The sequence below is a fragment of the Medicago sativa genome, chromosome 3, assembly GCF_051527215.1.
Source record: "Medicago sativa cultivar Bolivia chromosome 3, Bolivia_mono, whole genome shotgun sequence".
NCBI lineage: Eukaryota > Viridiplantae > Streptophyta > Magnoliopsida > Fabales > Fabaceae > Medicago > Medicago sativa.
Genome location: NC_140751.1, coordinates 69,129,183 through 69,149,438, shown reverse-complemented (window position 1 = coordinate 69,149,438; position 20,256 = coordinate 69,129,183). Strand labels below are relative to the sequence as shown.

Below are 20,256 nucleotides of genomic sequence, written 5' to 3'. Positions count from 1 at the left end.
AAAATCTTAATTAAGTTCCTAAAAAAATTTGAACTTTTTTTAAAAAATTTCGAAATATATTTTCTTATTACTTTAAAAAAATTCGAAATAGTTTAAGTTCCTGAAATTTTTATAAGAAGTGTTATTTTTTATTAGAATTTTTATAAAAAAAGGAAAAATTCAGGAATTTAAAATATTTCAGGTACTTAATTCAGATTTTTTTTTTATAATTTTTTTCGACAATTTTGATATATATTAATCTTTTCCATATTTTTTTTAAATTTTTACAGATTTTTTTCATTAATTTTTCTAGAATTTTTTCATTATTTTTCATTTTACCTGATTTTTTTTTATTTTTCCAGATTTTTTTATTTTTGCCACATGTACACAATAAAAAAATAAAATATAATAAAAATTATACAGTCAGCGCGCCACGTCATCAGAAAACGGTGACTCAGCGTGCCACATCAACGAAAATGCACAGTCAACTGGCCTAGGGGGTATTCCAAAACAAAAAAAAATTGCAAGGACGGAATCTGACAAAAATATTACAAGGGGAAAACCAAAAGTGACATATATTGCAGAGGGGTAAAGACCTATTAACCCTATCATTTGTTTTATTTAATAAAATTAATCACGCTTTCTAATATTTATTATGGTGATGGGGTGCCTTACTTAAAGTAATAGGCCACTGTTGAGAAATTGTAGAGTTTTAGTGAAATTTTTAGAATTTTATTTGATTAAATAATAATAAGGTGAGTAAAATAAAAAGATATTAAGGGCGGGAGATGAAAAACAAGGTAATAAAATATTTGGTGGGGTAAGGAGTGAATTGTGATAAGTAAGGGGAGGAAAATAGTAATAATAAAACATAACCCTATTTTCTTAGTAATTTCTTAGTATGAAAAGAAAAATAGAAAGACAGAGAAGTTAGTACGTGAAAACCTATGAGAAAATAGAGTTCAGGTTTTGATGCAATGTTCAGAGTCTAATTGCAACGGTTTAAGTAAAGAGAGAAATGGACTCAACATCTGACGTCTTAGAAACTTCATGAACATCTATGACATCTTAACATCTTGACAACATAACATCTTAACAACTTGATGACTTCATAACGACTCGACGACTTAACAACTCTTATCATCTTAACGTCTTAACATCTTAGCATCTTGACAACATATGGATCACATAAATAATTCATGTCATATCATAATATAACAATATCAAATGATAATAAACAACATCTTAAAACATCATATTCATCAATCATAAACAACATCTTATAACATCGTATTTAAACATCAACAATAATTCACTATGTATATTTGTAAAAACATAATAAATTATCCACAACATATTTTCATGTCAAACCAAAGCTACTGGAAAGATATTACAAATATCAACAACTTTCATGTTTACAACAAAGATCAATTCAAAACAGAAACATATGAACAAAACGCAAAAACATGAAACAGAGAATGTTGTCACTGTGCAATTTCGCTGAGACCTCCCTGTAGTATTTTCATCATAACTCAAAGACCAAACATCATTTTCATGTTAAACCAAAGCCACTAGAATGCTAACAAAATTATCTAAAACTTTCATGTTTACTCCTAAGACCAATTCTATACCGATCAATACCAGTTTTCATTTTAAATTCGGAAAAGTTGTGCTGAAAGTCCATAAAAATTCACTGTGACCTACGTGCAGTAATTTGACCATAACTCAAGTTCTATAAATTGTTTTGACGTGAGATCAACGACATTAGAAAGCTAACATCCATACCTACAACTTTCGTGTTTACACCTAAGACCAATTCCGCACCAATCAATACCAGTTTTAATATCAAAATTCGGGCAGAATGCAGATTTTCTCCAAGTTTCACCTAATCTCATGGTTCTAACCTCAAAACTACTTCCAATAATCATCATATGGATTATCTAAGATCTGTACACAATTTCTACATCAATTCAACAAGTTTTCATCATCTAATCATCAAATCTCTCTCAAAACCCTAATTCTCAAATTCTCATAAACTCAACCTACAACATGTTAAATCTAATTATCAGAATTACAGACTTAATATTACTGAAAGTTAGTCTCACCCTTACCTTAGAATTATCGATTGGCAGCCCTTCTCTCTTCTCTTTGTCTTCTCTTCTCTTCTCTTCTCTTCTATTCTCTTCTCTTATCTTCTCTTCTCTCTAAACCTTGTTTTCTCCAAAAACTGATCGTACGTTCTATGTCTTTCTAAACCTAACTTCTCTTATTTATAACCCCTCATCTAGTTTCTCTTACACCTCAAAATTACTCTTTTCCTCATAATCTTATTTATTTCTAAATTAAATATATATCTCTCCCACTTAATAATATTAATACACCAAATAACAAATATACCTCTTCACTGAATAACAAATATATTTCTACACCAGATAACATATATATTTCCACACAAAATAACAAATATATCTCTACATCAAATAACAAATATATTTCTACACAAAATAACAATATATCTCTACATCAAATAACAAATATATTTCTACACAAAATAACCCCACAACTTAATATTTATTTTATTTTCGAATCTTATTTTATTAAACAATAAAATAAGTCACAATGTCTCATAAATTTCTCTTAAACCATATAAATCACATAAATCTTATAAATCACACTAATCATATAAATATATTCTAAAACTCATTTAAAATAATTAAATAATCGAAACGGCCGTTACAACTTCAGTATTTATACAAGACTTACAAGACCTAATTCAGTATTCGAGCCGTCATTTCAAGATTAGATCATTTTTAGGGTTTTAAGTCTTTTGTGTGTCTCTTGTATCATGTTGATGCAAGTTTAGTACTGTTTTATTGTGAGCATTTCTTGTATCATCTTGATACATGCTAAGGACTGTTTATTGAGTTGTAAACTCGTTGTGCTACACCAAAGCTTTTAAGCAAGGTCGTAGTTGTTTTGTTTGAAGTTAACTTCATATGATTTGTTTGTGTTTGTAACCTGATAATCACAGGGGCTGTGATTGGTTGTAAGGAGTGAGATGGGATCTCAGATTTAGGAGTTCCTAGGTTGAAGTCAAGACGGGTAGGTCCTAGGTCTTTAGTGTAAACGAGGAGTTTGGTTAGAGCTAGAGAATAAGGACTACACTAGTGGATTTCCTCCTGGCTTGGTAGCCCCCAGAGTAGGTGACGTTGCACCGAACTGGGTTAACAAACTCAATGTGCCTTTTACTTTCTTGTCTTTTATTTTGTTGTTTTATTTATGTCCACTGCTAGCACGATGTCCTAAACATCTCATTCAACATCTGTAATCTGTGCCGAGTGTTGGAACATCTCATAGAACATTTCGTTGCTAGCCAGCCAGAATTTCATGGTATATATTCCAATATATTTATGTGTCAAAAATTTAAATTATTTGACTTTTGAGTTACGTGGTTCAAGTGGCTTTACTCATTTCCATACCTAAAGTTATGCGCTTTGAACAAAATTACAAGCATTCACTCATAATTAAATTACAAAAAAAACCGGAATAAAATAACGAAAAATGTCATAAAAACGCCAAAAAGCGCAAATTTAATAGGATTACAACCAAATTCAACAAAATGTCATAAAAAAACTACAAAAGTTATAATGCTCAATCCCGTGGACTCCTTCTCCTCCGCGGAGCAGCATGCTCCGCTCAGGATTACCAAACACATGTCCTAGTGCTGCTCAACAAGAACCTCCTCGTAGGGAGGGACAAGAGGGGTTCACAATAGGATGTGATATTGTACAGAACCATCTCATTGATGAGTAAATCCGCAAGTGCACGGTTTACCGAAGTAGTAATAAAGAGTATCGTTCCGACAGGGAGTTATGAATTCAATTAACTTTCAACAATGATTAGAAAAGAGTTTTGAGTTATAAAGTTTGGATTTTTAATTAAAAGAAAATAATAAAAATAAAATAACCTTGGGATTATTGGTCCGTCATGGTGACAAACCCTTCTCAAATCAAACCTTAAACCTAGAACTTTATGTTAGACCTTCTTTCTAAAGACATGTTTCTCTTTAGTCTTTAGCCTATCACATCTCCTTTCGGTCTTAGTGAGTGTGTTTCTCTAGCAACCACGCCTATTTTCATGGTTGATTGCTATTGAAATCCTTGAAGCTCAAAACTTTATTGTCTCAAGGTTTGCTATACTATTTTCATGTTTCGCAATCCTTGTCTATATTCACTTGTTCCAATATTAAAACTTCATCTTTCGATCGATCGCTTAATATTTGTGATGAATCAATAACAACTAATAAACTTCATCTTTCGATCCATCGATTAATGTAACAGCCCAGGTGGGTCCCACACCTCAGCGGGGCCGTCCCACTACCCCGTCACTGTTACTCACAAGCTTAATCACTACCCCCCTCTCTAGTAGTGTTTTTGCCTCCTGTGGGAATCGAACCTAGTACCTGGGGTTAAGTACTACTTCAATGTCCCACTACCAATTGAGCTAAAAGCTCACAATTTTATTAAGGTCCATAAGGTGGACCTTGGAGGTGAAGGTGTTGCATCACGTTCCAGAGCATTTGATTATTTTCTTCATTTATTTGATTGCCCCTTTGGACATCGTTCCTTAGCCCAGCCATTTCAACACCTTGTCTTTGTTGCTCGGTGCTTATTCTTTAAACTTCGGTTTGCATCCATGCCCACCGTTCATCATTATAGCTTCCACCCGCTTCTTGTTCATGATGCAAGTTTGCATCTACCTCCTCTTCATCACCACCATCATCACCATCATCGCGTACCTGTGGTTAGTGCTAACATAAAGCAAGTTTTCCACCACCTCCGGATTAGTAATGTTCGGATTAGGTAGAATAATCAAACAATTAGCCCAATTGACCTTCCACACATATTGGTAGTTGTGAGAAGGGCCATGGATTCTAAGAAAAGACATAGTGGTGAGGGTTTCTAAGTCTAGATAATAGTTTCCCTCAATCCTATTGATTCCTTTACTCAAGCTTACCCCAAAATTCCTAATAATGAAGGTGATGATTTCACCTACTACTATATCACCTTTATCATCCGGTTTCTTTCTAACGATTGAAACAAGATCACCTTTATCATCCGGTTTCTTTCTAACAATTGAAACAAGATAATCAAGCAAATAATAACAAATGTTAACATGGTGGTTATAAAGCATAGCCCATAACATAAACAGTTCATCAGTCCTCATCATTCCTCCTTCTTTCCTACCCCAGATGGTACAAGCCATAACCCTTTGAAGGTACCTAAGCACAGGGTTGTGAATGTTACTAACCTTATTGGAGCGGAAATAGTATTGGTTTGAACCGGTTATGCTCTTCCAAAAGGCAACGGGGTCGTAGTCGGCCGGTCTTAAAAGTTAGGGATCAATTTGTTAACCACGATGCACCATATAATCACTTTTTAACAAAGTTAGGGATCAATTTGTTACAGATTATGGACTAAGTTGTTCACTTTAAAACTATAAAAAACTAAAGGATCGATCTTGTATAACCTAAGATATATTTGGCCTTTAATTTCCTTACAAATTTTTACATTTTTTGGATATGAAACGAAAAAACAATTATACAGTGTCGTAGCTGGAATAAAAGTGTTTCCCAAAATTCGTAGCTTCATTCCACCACCAAGTCATTACCACAATCACAGTTTTGTCTCAAGAAAGTGCTTCCAAAGCCATGGAGGAACAATTCTCGTTTAAGAATCTTCACAGCAGAGAGTATTCTGGTCACAAAAAGAAGGTACCGTTTTCCTCTCTCATTCCAAACACCTTCAAAGTTCTGATTTTTGAACTACTTGTTAAGGTTTAATATCTAGGTTTATGTTGGAAAAAAAACCCTCTTTTCAATGTTTATGTTTCAATTCTGAAATGGGTCTTTGTTTGTGTTTCAAAAGGTGCATTCAGTGGCTTGGAATTGCATTGGCACAAAGCTTGCTTCTGGTTCTGTTGATCAAACTGCTCGAATTTGGCATATTGACCCACATGCCCATGTAGTAACCTTACTCCTGATTGCGCTTTAATTTTCTATTAATTAATGTACTTTCTCATAAATCACAATATTAGTCACTGTTTAATTTCTATTAGCCTTAGACTTATGATAGTCTAATTAATTGGATTTATCTTATGGCACAAATACTTATTTTAGTGTTTGAACTTTGGATACACATGTGGAAGGAAATGGTTAATAATTATATGTATATAACTTGTTTTTAGTTTATTTCAATCTGATTCCTAGAGTAGTATACCGAATAAACGCTCAATAAATTTACTTACCTTAACACACTCTAAATATACATCTCAGCTAGATAGTGATGTTTGGGTATATAACGTTGGGTTGGTGGTTAGAGTGGGAGAGTTAAGGAGTGAAGTTAGGAGGTTGAGGGTTCTATCCCCACCCTCAACATAACACGAACATATACCGACGTATTAGTATTTGTCATTCCAGACAAAAGCTACACAGTAATGTTGTGACAAAGTAATGCGGTAGTTTTGCTGTATGTAAAAAAAATTCAACTATTCAAGTTTTCCGTAAGTGTTGATATATAGTTTAAGTCCCATTTTCACTTTTGATGAATGAGATTGCATGACCATTAAAGGATTTGGCTTTGAGAAAATACGTCTTTTTAACATATGCTGTTGTTGCTCTTCATGATCTAAACTGACAGTAATGTAAGAGTATTTTTCTATTAAGATTGAAACTTGTTGCATTAAATCAAGAAATACATGGCGAATCATGTATGATAGGATAGAAAATATTGTTGTTGAAATTTGAAGCTATAGAGTAAACTAAGGCTAGCTGTTAACTTTTTCGTGAACATCTTTATAGATATGAAGCATTTTGCAATGAGATTCTCTTTCAGTTTTGGCTGCTACTTTTATGTCACTGTAAATTATTTTATCCTTCTCGTTATTTTCTGGATACAAATTTGATTGCTCCATTTTGGGTGTGCGTGTGGAGGTTACTATAGGGTAAGGTCAAAGATATTGAATTGAAGGGTCACACCGATAGTGTGGATCAGCTATGTTGGGACCCCAAACATCCCGATCTTATTGCAACTGCTTCGGGTGACAAGACTGTTCGTCTATGGGATGCTCGTAGTAAGTGATCATTTAGCTATACAATTCATTTATAATTAATCATACAAAAGGGAGGAGAATTATTATGAGCTTTTATATTTTGGGAGACGTTTAATATAATCTAGTGTTATTTTCACCCAATCCTGTGCCGAATAAATATCAATGAATATTGAGATGCTCCTCGTATTTGATTTCTGCAGGTGGAAAATGCTCACAACAGGCAGAACTTAGTGGGGAGAATATCAACATCACCTACAAACCTGATGGTACTCATGCAGCTGTAGGTAATAGGGTGTGTTACACAATCCCTTCATATCCTTAAAGCTCTGAAGTGAAGATGTTGTGACCGGATATGTTAATATCAACTATATATAGCATATTTTTTGAGTCGATTCTCTTTCTGGAATCATTGAGCTTTCTATTGTAGCTACTAAATAGACTATGTCTATGCCTATGCCTATTATTATCTTGCTGTTTTTCATTATGTGAAGTCTTACATTTTCTTTGTTTTTTATAGGATGATGAGTTAACAATACTTGATGTTCGGAAATTCAAACCAATGCATAGGCGTAAGTTCAACTATGAGGTATTGCCTAGCTTATGCTTCATCGTTGCAGTCTGTCTATTTCTGACTGTTTTTTAAGACGTACTTGGAGGTTACAAAATGAAATTGTTTAAAACCTATAGAAGAGAAATGTGAAATTGGTATAGACAACCATAAGAAATAAATAATTTTAATGAAATATTGAAAATAGGAGAAAGAATTTTCCCTTAAGGCTTATTCCCCTTACAACTGAGCCACTGCTTTGTTTACTTAATACTAACAATTCTGAGTTATGAGAATCATGCCCTCTGTCTACTAAATGCCAACACGGCTAACAAATTCCCCCTAACTTACTAGCTAACTGCTCTGGTTACCCCTAATCTAATTTCCCATTCTCTTCTGTCGTTGCAGACACCAAACCTTGAAAATTATGAGCAACTAGTCTTTTTACCGCATCCTCATTATTTTACAGAAAATATGAATGTGCTTTCCTTTTCAGTTTAATTGATAAAACAACTCGTGAATATCCAGCTATCTTTGTTGAAATTTTACAGTTTGAGGAAGGGCTTATTGTTGGATTGTGAAATGTGAATTACTTATTTCCCTTTTAATTGATAGAAATTTGCCTGTCAACTGGTATAATTAAGTGCCCTGGTTTCAAACCATTAGAATTAACCATGAGTTTGCTTGTTTGTTTTGTTTGAATTACAATTCTCAAGGCCTGAAACTTTGATCATTTGTTAAAGATAGAAAGAAGTCAAAGAACATCGTGTTTACTCACAGTCACGTCAGTGCAAGTTATAAGGATTCTCCCTAGAAAGAGACGAGTACGAATTACCTATTATATGTTGCTTACCAGAGATTTAAGTATACAGTCACATTTGACTGTATATGTTCTTTGGCATTGTCGCCATAATAAATAGTCTTGTTCCTGCTTCACAACTCTCACTCCCACCTTCGGCTTGATAGAGCAGAGACAAGAGAAATGGAATTAATGAAACTGAATAAAACTGACTACAATTCCAGAGCTACAGCTCCTCAGTAAAGAGAAAGTGTTTTTTCTCACTGGCTAATCATAAGGTTCTAACAAAATGATTCCCCGAAACTCCTATTCCCCACTCACACCCTCTTATTAGGAGAAGATTCTAACAAATATGCAAGCTCACCTACTCTCACAGTCACACCCTCTTATTAGGAGTTGAATGAAAATCCTTCAAGACATCAATGAGAGGGGAATGAACCGGTATAACCAGTCTGCCCTTTTAGTAAAGAATTCCTTTCAGCTCAAAACTTGGCCTTGAAGCCGGATTCTCCTGAATGGCGTCAATGATGGCTGTGAGGCTAGGCTTGGGTCCTTGCTATCATCCATTTGTTACTCCTTACCTTATCGCCAAATGGGATAAGAAATTAAGGCACTAACTTCCGCGTCTTCATGTTGGCGAGACAAAGCATCTGCCACTTTATTCTCAGCCCCAACCTTATAACAACTTCAAAATCATACCCCAATAGTTTAGCCATCCATTCTTGTTGATTAGAGGTGGTGATCCGCTGTTGACTCAAAGGCCTCAAACATTTTTTATCCAAAAATATTACAAACTTCCTGCCCAATAGATAATGCCGTCAATGTTGGATGGCTAACAACACCAAATCCATCAACTCCTTATCATAGGTTGATTTAGATAGTTTAGAACCAGAAAAAGCTTTGCTAAAGAAAGCTATAGGGTGTTTCAGCTGCTTAAGCACAGCCCCCACCCCACGCCCTTACCAGACGTGTCACACTTAATCTCAAAGGGAAGATCAAAATTTGGTAATGCTAATACCGGGGCAGACGTTAACAGCCACTTTGAGCTGTTCAAAAGCCATAGCAGCTGCATCATTCCAACAAAATCCCTCCTTTTTTTGTTAACTATGTTAGGGATTTGGCAATCTTACCATAATTGCCGATTAATTGTCAATAATATCCAGTCAGTCCTAAAAAATTATGCACTCCTTTAACATTCTTCGGAACCGGCCAATTAAGAACACTCCTCGCCTTGTTAGGATCCACTGCAAATCCGTGATGATAGATGACTTGCCCGAGATATATTCCACTTGCTGTTGGCCAAAATCACATTTCTTTTGGTTCACCGCTGATTGATGTTGCTGCAAAACTCGCACACTGTGACTTTGTTAAGTGCTCTTAAGTCTACACACATGCACCACGAACTGTCCTTACTAGGATCACCAGACTAGAGAAAGCACCAGTACTATTGCGTATCACGCCCTGCTGCAGCAAATCCTTGATTTGCTTCTCAATTTCGTCTTTCTGGTAGTGGGGGTACCAATAAGGGAGCACACTCCGGACCAGCCCCGTATTGTAATTCAATAGCATGAGAAATGGTCCTCAGAGGAGGAAGGCCCTTGACAACTGCTAAAACAGCACCAAATTTACCCAATACCTGCTGCAATTCAGCCCTCTGAGAACAAGGCAACTTGGTGTCTTTTACTTCCATCTTGACAGACAAAAAAAAACCAGTGAGATGTCTTTCATCAGTAACAGTGCTGTGTAATATGGCTGGAATAGTCAATTGATGGTGGGCTTAGAGCTGGACCGGTTTGCCCTCATGAACAAACTTCATAAACATAGCCTTCCAATCCATAGTTAATGGAGTTAATGGAGGAATGCTATTGATTATGATGGAAATTGAGTAACACTGAATACAATTCCAGGGCTACAGCTCCTTAGTAAAGAGAAAGTGTTTTCTCTCAATGCCTAACCGTAAGGTTCTAACAAAATGATTCCCTGAAACTTCTATTCCCCTCACACACCCTCTTATTAGGGAAGATTCTAACAAACATGCCAGCTCACCCTTCACACCTTCCTCACCATCTCTTTCTTCCTTTTCTAGTGTACCCCCTCCACACTGTTGGCCTCTCCTTATTGAGACCCACCAACATGTCTCCCTCTACTGGGTCAGTTCCAACTCCTTCAACATCACTCAGTATGATGCACTTCAGGTGCTCATTGTTTTGCACACCACCACTAATGCCAGATCTTTTTGGAGTTCAGAAACGTCCATCTATGATTACATAATTTTAATATTTCGTAGTGTACAGCCTTGCAGTTTAGTGGTATGGTTGATTGAGAGTTGTGAGCAGCAATGAATTTAACTATTTAAGTGACTTGTCTTGTCCTCCCAGCACACATTTCTTACTGTGGCAAACATTTGTTTAACTCTTCTGTGAAGAATTATTTCCAATTTGCTCAATAAATGAGATTGCTTGGAACATGACTGGCGAGATGTTCTTTCTAACAACAGGAAATGGTAAGTAAGGTCATTGTTTTCCTTGCTACTTTTTAAAATATGAACCTCAACTGTTTTTTTTTTTTTTTTGTATGGTGTATAATATTATCTTACAATCTGTTACCTGCTCAGGCACTGTATAAGTATTATCTTATCCATCTCTTCGACCTCTTGATACTCTCATGGCTCATACAGCGGGTTGTTATTGCATTGCAATTGACCCAACAGGAAGGTATGCTTCTTGTGTTTGTTATTCCTGGTCTTGCAAATTGCACTTGAATTAGCAAGCAAGGCTGTTTAATTGCGTATTGTTGTTTCTGTCTTCATTTTTCTAAGAAAGTATTATGAACATAACAATATGTATCCTCATTATATTGAGACAGACATTTTGCTGTTGGAAGTGCTGATTCCCTTGTCAGCTTGTGGGTTATTTCGGAGATGCTTTGTGTGCGGACCTTTACAAAGCTCGAGTAAGTTTTCCCTAGCTTCCATGTATGTTTCTAGTATTCAGCTTTTGTTTTTCGAGGTATAATTAGTGTTTAGCTTCTTGTGACTAATTCGGAATGTTATGTTTCTCAGATGGCCTGTCCGGACAATTAGTTTCAATCATACTGGGGACTTGATTGCTTCAGCAAGTGAAGACTTGTTCATTGATATTGTAAGTTTGTACATATCATCTTCAACAACTCTTTTTTACTTAAATATGTTTTTGGCCCTTGTAAAATATTTATTTTTTTTTGTTTTGTTTTAGTCCATCTAGTTTATAAGTGGTCCCTGTAGTATATATATTTTTGTTTTAGTCCTCTTGTTTTGTTTTGGTTTGGTTTATGCAATATACTTTTTCTTTTGTTTTAGTCTCTGCAAAATAATTTTTTGTTCGAGTCTACTTTTTTCGATTTAGTCCTTGTATGAATTGAGCTTAAACAAAATATTATGGAAACTTCCCTCAAAAAAAAAAATATTATGGAAACTAAATCGAAAAATAAGTATTATTACAAGACTAAAAAAGAAAATAATGAGGACAAAAATGAAGAAAAAAAATTACAGGGATGACCAAAAACATTTAAAACATTTTCCAAACAAAAACATATTTTGTTAGTTATTCATCTTTCAAATATACATTGCATAAACAAAATTTGCTTCTTTGTGACAGTCCAATGTTCATACCTGAAAAACAGTACATCATATTCCTTGTAGGGCTGCCATCAATAGTGTTGAGTGGAATCCTAAATACAATGTACTTGCATATGCCGGAGATGACAAAAACAAGTATCAGGCTGACGAAGGTATGATCTTTTGGACACATGCAAAGTGTTATTGGAAACACAAGAATCATTTGACGCTGTAATTAATTTGTGTGCATTTTGTTGCAGGTGTTTTTCGAATTTTTGGTTTTGAAAATGCTTAGTATTTGGCACACAAATCATTTGCCTTGGTAGTTAAGAATGCGAACGAAGGACAAAAGAACTTGAAGAAAACAAATGAGATGTCTGAATATTGCTAGTTGCAAGGAGATTTATTTAATACATCATTGTATCAACCTATGTGCTAAGAAGGATGTTCACAGAAAATATGAAATTGGATGGATGTAATGGCATATTTGTTTTGTTTTTAGATTTTGGATAAATTACACTTCAGTCTATTTTAGCATCGGTGGTGACATAGATCAAGAAAAGATTTCTTACTTTCAGTGTCAGGTAGTTAATTTTTAATACCTTATTTAGGAATTCAGAAAAATGAAGTTAGATTATGTTTAAGAGAAATTGTTTAACAATGCAAAAGAAATAGGCTTAATTACACTTTTGGCCCCCTAAGTATCCAAAAGTTGCGATTTTAGCCCCCTAAAAAAATATCTCTTTTTTGGCCCCTTAAGTTCACTTTTGGCCCCCCAAGCCAATTTTGACCCAGTCAACGCTGACGTGGACGCATTTTTGTATTTTTTAATATTTTTTTATTTTGTAATTAAAAAATAAATAAAAATTCGGGAAAAATGAAAAATTAATAAAAAAATTGAATCTTTTTTTTAAAAATTTTGGAAAATTGAAAAATTAATAAAAAATTGAAAAAAAATATCAAAAAATTCTGAAAAATTGAAAAATTAATAAAAAATTCTGGAAAATTGAAAAATTAATAAAAAAATTTGAAAAAAAATATTAAAAAATTATGGAAAATTGAAAAATCAATAAAAATGAAAAATAATTGAAAAAATACGGAAAAAATTTAAAAATTCAGGAAAAATTAATAAAAATAAAAAATGATTAAAAAAATTGAAAAATTGAAAATTCATTAGTATTAAAAAAATTGAAAATTTCGGTGAAACATTCTAATTAGGGAAAAATCTGATAATACTAATGTATTACAAGTAACTACTAATGTTTCACCGAAGAGGTATGAAAAATTCTAATTAAAAATTGAAAAAAATTAAAAAAATTTAAAAATTTCGAAAATATCTGGAAAATTTGAAAACGGAATTCTTAAAAAAACGGAATTCTGGAAAATTGAAAAAATTGAAAATTCTGGAAAATACAGAAAATATTTAAAAATTTTCGAAATTTTCATTAGTATTTTTTTCGGGAATTTTTGTGTATTTATAAACCGGAATACACATAATGAAAATTTCCCGGAAAAAATACTAATGAAAATTTTCCCGGAAAAAATACTAATGAAAATTTAGAAGTTTCGAAAAATACACTGAAAAAACCTAAGCTCGACATATATACTAATGAAAATTTCGAAATTTCGAGAAATACTAATGAAAATTTCAAAAATTTCATTTTTTTAAAAATGATTAATCTTTTTAATTTTTTTGAAAATTTCGAATTTTTTTAAAATATTTTCCAGAATTTTTATTTTTCATTAAAATTTTAATTACAATTTTTCCAGAATTTTAATTAAAATTTTTCATTAAAATTTCGAAAATTTCATTTTTCCAGAATTTTAATTTTTTTCAGAAAATTTCGAAATTTTATTTTTTCAGAATTTTTTAGATTATTTTGTTTTTTTAATCATTTTTTATTAATTTTTCAATTTTCCAGAACTTTATAATATTTTTTTTCAATTTTTTTATTAATTTTCAGATTTTTTTTACAATTTTTTTGTAAATGAAAAAACATTTTTTTAATTACAAAAATATTTTTTTTTTATTTTTTATAAATTAAAAAAATAAAAATAAAATAAAATAAAATAAATTACACACGTGGCGCCCACGTGTCTGGTGACTGGGTCAAAATTGGCTTGGGTTGCCAAAATTGCAACCAAAAGTGAACTTAAGGGGCCAAAAAAGAGATTTTTTTTTTAGGGGGCCAAAATCACAACTTTTGGATACTTAGGGGGCCAAAAGTGTAATTAAGCCAAAGAAATAACTTGCATAAAAAAATAGTGTAATTATGAGTTTGGTAAGTCTTTGACTAGCATTTTCAAAACAAAATTTTTGTTGCGTATTTCTTAAACAATGTCACCCTCTAATAATAATAATAATGGGGAATTAATCACTTTAGTCCCTGAATAGGAAAGGAGTAGTCACTTTAGTCCCTAAATGCAGATAAATTGCAAAATAGTCCCTGAATGTAGACTCTCTTAGTCAATTTAGTCCCTGAATGCAGATTCCGTTAGTCAATTTAGTCCTTGAATGTAGACTCCGTTAGTCATTTTAGTCCCTGAAATTGACCAACAGAGTCTACATTCAGGGATTATTTTGCAATTTCTCTGCATTCAGGGACTAAAGTGACTACTCATTTTCTATTCAGGGACTAAAGTGACTAATTCCCGTAATAATAATACTAGTACAATTTTTCACCTTTAGATGAACCGCATAAGAGCACCAATATCAGTTGACAATTAGAGTGTTTTCACTTAACCCAAAGCCATTTTGTCAACGTAACAAGGATATTTGACATTTTGGTATGACAATTGTTCCCCTGCAAAGCAACTGTGTTTTTGTGCATATAAAATTAAATTATGATCTCAAAGAGTGCTATATATTAATGTAAAATATAATTGTGATGTATATTGTGTCATCCATTTTAGAATTTTGGATTGGGTGGTATGGACCTATTCACTTTTTTTAAAACGTAGTTGAGTGGTTTACTTTATTGAAAAGTGTAAAATAATAATATATTAAAAATGGTGTCTTATTTATACCATTAATACAAGTGAGATGGATGCGAGTGCTCTAAATGGATGCTTTGAGATTTGCGGCTTATTTGACAATGCTACGTATATCCTTTCATGTATCTTATCTTTGCCAATAAATGGACTTTAAATAGAGGAAGAATTTTTTTAATAATTTTATTTGGACAACTCTTTAATCATCTAAATATATCAAAAGAAAAAATTTAAATCTTCCAAGTCTTCCTTACTTTTCCAACACTTCTTGTTGGGGTATTTCTCATATTTTTCTTGCTTCTTTCATACGTGAAATTTGCGCAAGAGAACTCATTAAGCAATCACTCTCCCACTTGAATCAATCAATTATGACCACTTCAAGACAAAATTTTATAACATGAGATTCAAAGAAATTTTATAAATCTAAGTCTTCATTGCTTTAATTTTACTTTTCTTCTCCTTAAAAGTAGAAGACAGACCAATCATGGGTGCGTTTGGCCCTACTTTTTCGAGGTCTAAAAGTTACTTTAAGAATAAAGTTAAAAATTAGAACTTAAAAGTGAAAGTTAAAGTTGATTGCTATTTATTGTTTTTTTCAATTTTATTAATACTTTTAAGTTAAAAACTGTTTCGTAAATATTTCTAAAAGAGCTGAGATTTTACTATAAATTATCATAAATAAAATAAAATCTACTTTCTTAAGATCAAACTAATGTTTTAATTGAGTACATATAATTAAATTAGGCTTAAATATGAATTTCGTCCCTGTAATATAGGCGTGTTTTGATTTTCGTCCCTGTAAAAAAAAAAGTTAGAATTACGTCCCTGTAAAAAAAAATTTGTTTGAAAATGGTCCCTGGGCCCACTGTAGCGCTGATGTGGCATGGCATTCGCCACGTGGCAGTTGCTGACTGTGCAACTTTTGCCACGTGGCACTGACGTGCCACATAATATTAAATTTTAAAAAATATTTTAAAAATTCTGAAAATTGTTTTTAAAATTAAAAAATATGAAAATAATTTTAAAAGTCATAAAAAATTACCGAAAAATCCGAAAATAAATTTAAAAATCATAAAAAATTTCCGAAAAAATCTGAAAATTATAAAAATTTTCCAAAAAATCTGAAAATAAATTTAAAAATCATAAAAAATTTCCGAAAAATCTGAAAATAAATTTAAAAATCATAAAAAGATTTCAAAAATTTTAAAATTTATAATTTCGAAAACTAAAAAATTTCAAAAATTTATAATTTTTGAAAAAAAATTGAAAATTTTCGGGATTTTTCAGATTTTTAAATTTTTGAAAATTTCGAAAATTAATTTTCGAAGAATGTGAAAAAAAAATTCCGAAAAATTTTAAAAAATGTGAAAATTTTCAAAGAATGTTGTAGCTAAGAATTAATTTTTTTCCGAAAAAATTTTAAAAATTTTTAAAAATTAAAAATTCCGAAAAAAATAAATTATAAATTTTCGAAATTTATAATTTTTTTTACGAAATATCAAAATAAATTTTTTTTCTAAAATATTAAAATAAATTATTTCATAAATTTTTATTTTCTGAAATATTAAAATAAATTTTTTCTGAAATTATGAAATATATTTTCTGATTTTTTTCTGTAATTAATATATATATTCTGAAATTTTTCAAAAAAACTGAATATAATATATTAATTTCAGAATATATATTATATTTTTCTGAAATTATGTTTTTCGAAAAAAATTTAATATATAATTTTCAAATTAAAAAATCTATTTTTTGAATTTTATTTTATTTTTAAATTTTTTTTCAGATTTTTCGGAAATTTTTTATAATTTTCAGATTTTTTTCAAAATTTTTTATGATTTTTAAATTTATTTTGGGATTTTTCAGAATTTTTTTTTATTATTTTTAGATTTTTTATGATTTTTAAATTTATTTTCAGATTTTTTTAAATTTAGATAAATTATTTTCAGAATTTTATTTTTATTTTTTAATTATGTGGCACGCCACGTGGCAAAAGTTGCACAGTCAGCAACTGCCACGTGGCCAAACCCTTGCCAACTCAGCTGAACAGTGGGCCCAGGGACCATTTTCAAACAAAAAAATTTTTTACAGGGACGTAATTCAAACTTTTTTTTTACAGGGACGAAAATCAAAACGCGCTTATATTACAAGTACAAAAATCATATTTAAGCCATTAAATTAATACTAAATAAGAACAACATTCATAAATAAATCTAAATACACAAAATTATAATCTTAAAAGTATTTTAACCATTTGTTAAAAAAAAGTATTTTAACCAATTCATTTGATCAATACTGAGTCATTTGTTTTTCTACTCTTAGGACTTTTTTATTTTTATAAAAATATTATTTATCATATTATATTTATTCTATATATTATATTTATCATAAAAATATACGGTCAAACTACCTATCATTGATATTTTATCTCTATATATTTACATAAAAAAAATATTGTAAATATGTAAGTAAACAAAAAATAAAAGAACGTAACCAAAATGTTAAAAAAAAAAAGAACGTAAAAAAATAATATTGTAAATATGTAAACAAAAAAAATAAAAAAAATAAAAAAAAAATCACATTCACAAGTGTTTTCTTCTAATTCTCTACGAAAACACTCTTCTAAATAAGGTGGACGATCAAATGAGTACACACCATTAAGGGATTAATTCCAAATGAGTTTATTATTAGTGCTTGCTCTAAAGTGATGCTACAAATACACTCTTGGTAGAAAATGGGTGCTAAATATAAAGATTGTTGAAATTCCAATAAGGGATCACAATACGAAGATAGTTGAGAAATTTATGTCTTCTAGGGTTTCTAGAGCTTAGGGTTTCAGCTGCACCACCCTCTTCTTGGGCTGCCGCCGCATCTGGGCCAGATCTTCCTAGTGAGAAGTTGCGTGTTCATCTGATCCATGATCTAGATGTTTCCTCCCGTTCCTATTTATACGACCCCTCATGGCTAGAATGCCTTCATCGCTCAAAACCCTAACCCTAGTCTTGCTACGTTTTGCTTTCCTGCCTTGCTATTTTCATCTTTGCCTGTCTCTTGTGTCTTTCAAGCCTTCTCCCACCTGTTTCCATGGATCCCACGAACCTTAACATTGATGGTCTTACCCTGGCTGATGAGGGTTTGACCCTTAACCTAGCTGCCGACATTGAGTCCTCTCCCATCCTTGAACACTGCTTGATCGGTCGTGTTTTGGCCGATCGAGAAATCAAAGCCGCTTACTTCAGTGAACGCATGTCCCGAGCATGGAAACCAGGCAAGCGTGTGACAATCATCAAATCTGATGCAGATCGATTTCTGTTCCAGTTTCACCACAAACTTGATGTTGCTCGTGTGTTGGACGAGGGTCCATGGCTATATGACAACTTTCATATAGTTATGGAACGTATTGCTCCTGGTGTTGTCTCGACCACTGTTCCATTGAATCACCTGGACATTTGGGTGCAGGTCCACGGTTTGCCCTTTGGATTCATTCAACCAAAGGTTGGTCAAGGAATTGGCAGTTTCCTTGGTGCTTTACACACATATGATAGCCGTAATACCATTCACAGTTCCTTTATGCGACTCAAAGTGAGGATTGATGTTACTGTACCACTGAAAAAGGAGTGGAAAGTCCGTGCTAACAATGGTTCTTACGTTCCTGTTTTGTTTAAATATGAGAAGCTTGGTGTTTTTTGTTACAGGTGTGGCATTCTCGGTCATTCGGACAAGGTGTGTCCGGAGCTGTTCGAACTGGACTCTGATGATGGTGTGCGCAACTGGGGCCCTGACCTTAAACCTGTTTCTACACGCATAGGGTCGGCTGCCAATAACAAGTGGTTGTAGGATCCTATACCTGATGCTATGCCGAGTCCAAATTTGTTCCAACCAGGAACCTCTGCTGGCCGTAACACTGCTGCTGTTCCTGCAGGGAATTTACACAATTTTAATGATCGTATGCTGGCTGTTGATAATGCTATTCTTGATATTAAACAGGATGTCCTCGCTGCTCAGACTGCAGTACAAACTAAAAAAAGTATGACAGGTTCAGGTTCTCAATTTCAGCTTTTGCCATCCCCATCTTCAGGTGCCTCGACCTCTAATCTGATGCAGGGCCGCTCCATGGTGCTTGGACTGCCTGCTGTTCCGTTCACTGCTGCTGGTGCCTCTTTCTCTCCAAGTGATGGGAATGGATTTAATGATGATGCTGGTTCGGAGTTGAAGAAGAGAAAGTGTGTGCTTGCCCTTCAGAATGGAATTTCTTCCTTTGCTGCTGATGGGGTTATGGGAAATGATGTAATAGGATCTGATGTTAGTGCTGGGGGGATTCTGAAATTAATGTATTTTCCAATCATATGTATGATGAATCAAATGTAATGGCGGGTCCTAATGATCAGGCCTGCCAAGGAAAATGAGTTTAGTAGCGTGGAATTGTCGGGGTGTAGGTAGCCCGAGTACAATTCCCGACCTTAAGTACCTAGTCCGGCACTTCAATCTGGATCTTCTTTTCTTAAGTGAGACTCTAGCTCACCGAAATAAAATTGAAGAACTTCGTTTTTTGCTTAGTTACGATTCTTGTCTTCCAATAGACCGCACCGGTAGAGGCGGGGGTCTAGCTTTATTTTGGCGCAATTCTCTAAACTGTCAGCTTATTGATTTTTCTAATAATCATATCACTATGGAAATTGTGGATTCTGTTCATGGTACTTGGAGAATGACTGGCTATTATGGCTATCCTAACGGTGGTCGTAGAAATGCCGCTTGGAACTTTCTCCGTCAGTTATCTAATTAATTTGCAGGTCCTTGGTGCATCTTTGGTGACTTCAACGATATTCTTGATGCTAGTGAGAAGAGGGGGCGCAACCCTAGACCACCGTGGCTCATCAATGGCTTTCGTCAAGCGGTTATTGATTCAGGATTAACGGATGTTCCAGTTGAAGGGTATCCTTTCACCTGGTTTAAGAGTCTTGGTACGTCGCGTGCGGTGGAGGAAAGGTTAGACCGCGCTCTTGCTAACAATTTGTGGTTTAATTTGTTTCCGAATGCTACTCTTGAAACACTTGTCGCACCTGCTTCTGATCAATATCCTATATTATTAAAATGCATTCCTTCACCTCGGGTTCAGCATCATAAGCGTAATTTTCGATACGAAAATGCGTGGCATTTAGAACCGGGTTTTAAGGATCTTGTTACTAACTCTTGGCAGGAGCACTCTTCGCATACTCTTGTTCCGAAGCTGTC

At 33.2% G+C, this 20,256-nt stretch overlaps 1 protein-coding gene and 1 pseudogene across 2 annotated transcripts; both read left to right on the top strand.

Moving 5' to 3' along the window:
* The first annotated feature begins 5,628 nt into the window (after positions 1-5,628).
* LOC146939591 (THO complex subunit 3-like) lies at positions 5,629-12,607 on the top strand (annotated as a pseudogene). Its single transcript, XR_015031700.1, has 11 exons — positions 5,629-5,752; positions 5,907-6,002; positions 6,981-7,110; positions 7,290-7,381; positions 7,607-7,678; positions 10,884-10,938; positions 11,050-11,149; positions 11,301-11,387; positions 11,497-11,575; positions 12,071-12,203; positions 12,291-12,607. The product of XR_015031700.1 is annotated as a THO complex subunit 3-like (transcript).
* Positions 12,608-18,108: 5,501 nt separating this feature from the next.
* On the top strand, positions 18,109-18,861 carry LOC146939590 (uncharacterized protein At4g02000-like). Its single transcript, XM_085749787.1, has one exon. It carries the CDS (start codon positions 18,109-18,111, stop codon positions 18,859-18,861), a length of 753 nt encoding a protein of 250 aa, XP_085605913.1.
* The last annotated feature ends 1,395 nt before the right edge of the window (positions 18,862-20,256 follow it).

What these genes read in the sequence shown, in the direction of transcription:
- LOC146939590 (XM_085749787.1), top strand. Translation starts at nt 18,109, where the DNA reads ATGGATCCCACGAACCTTAACATTGATGGTCTTACCCTGGCTGATGAG.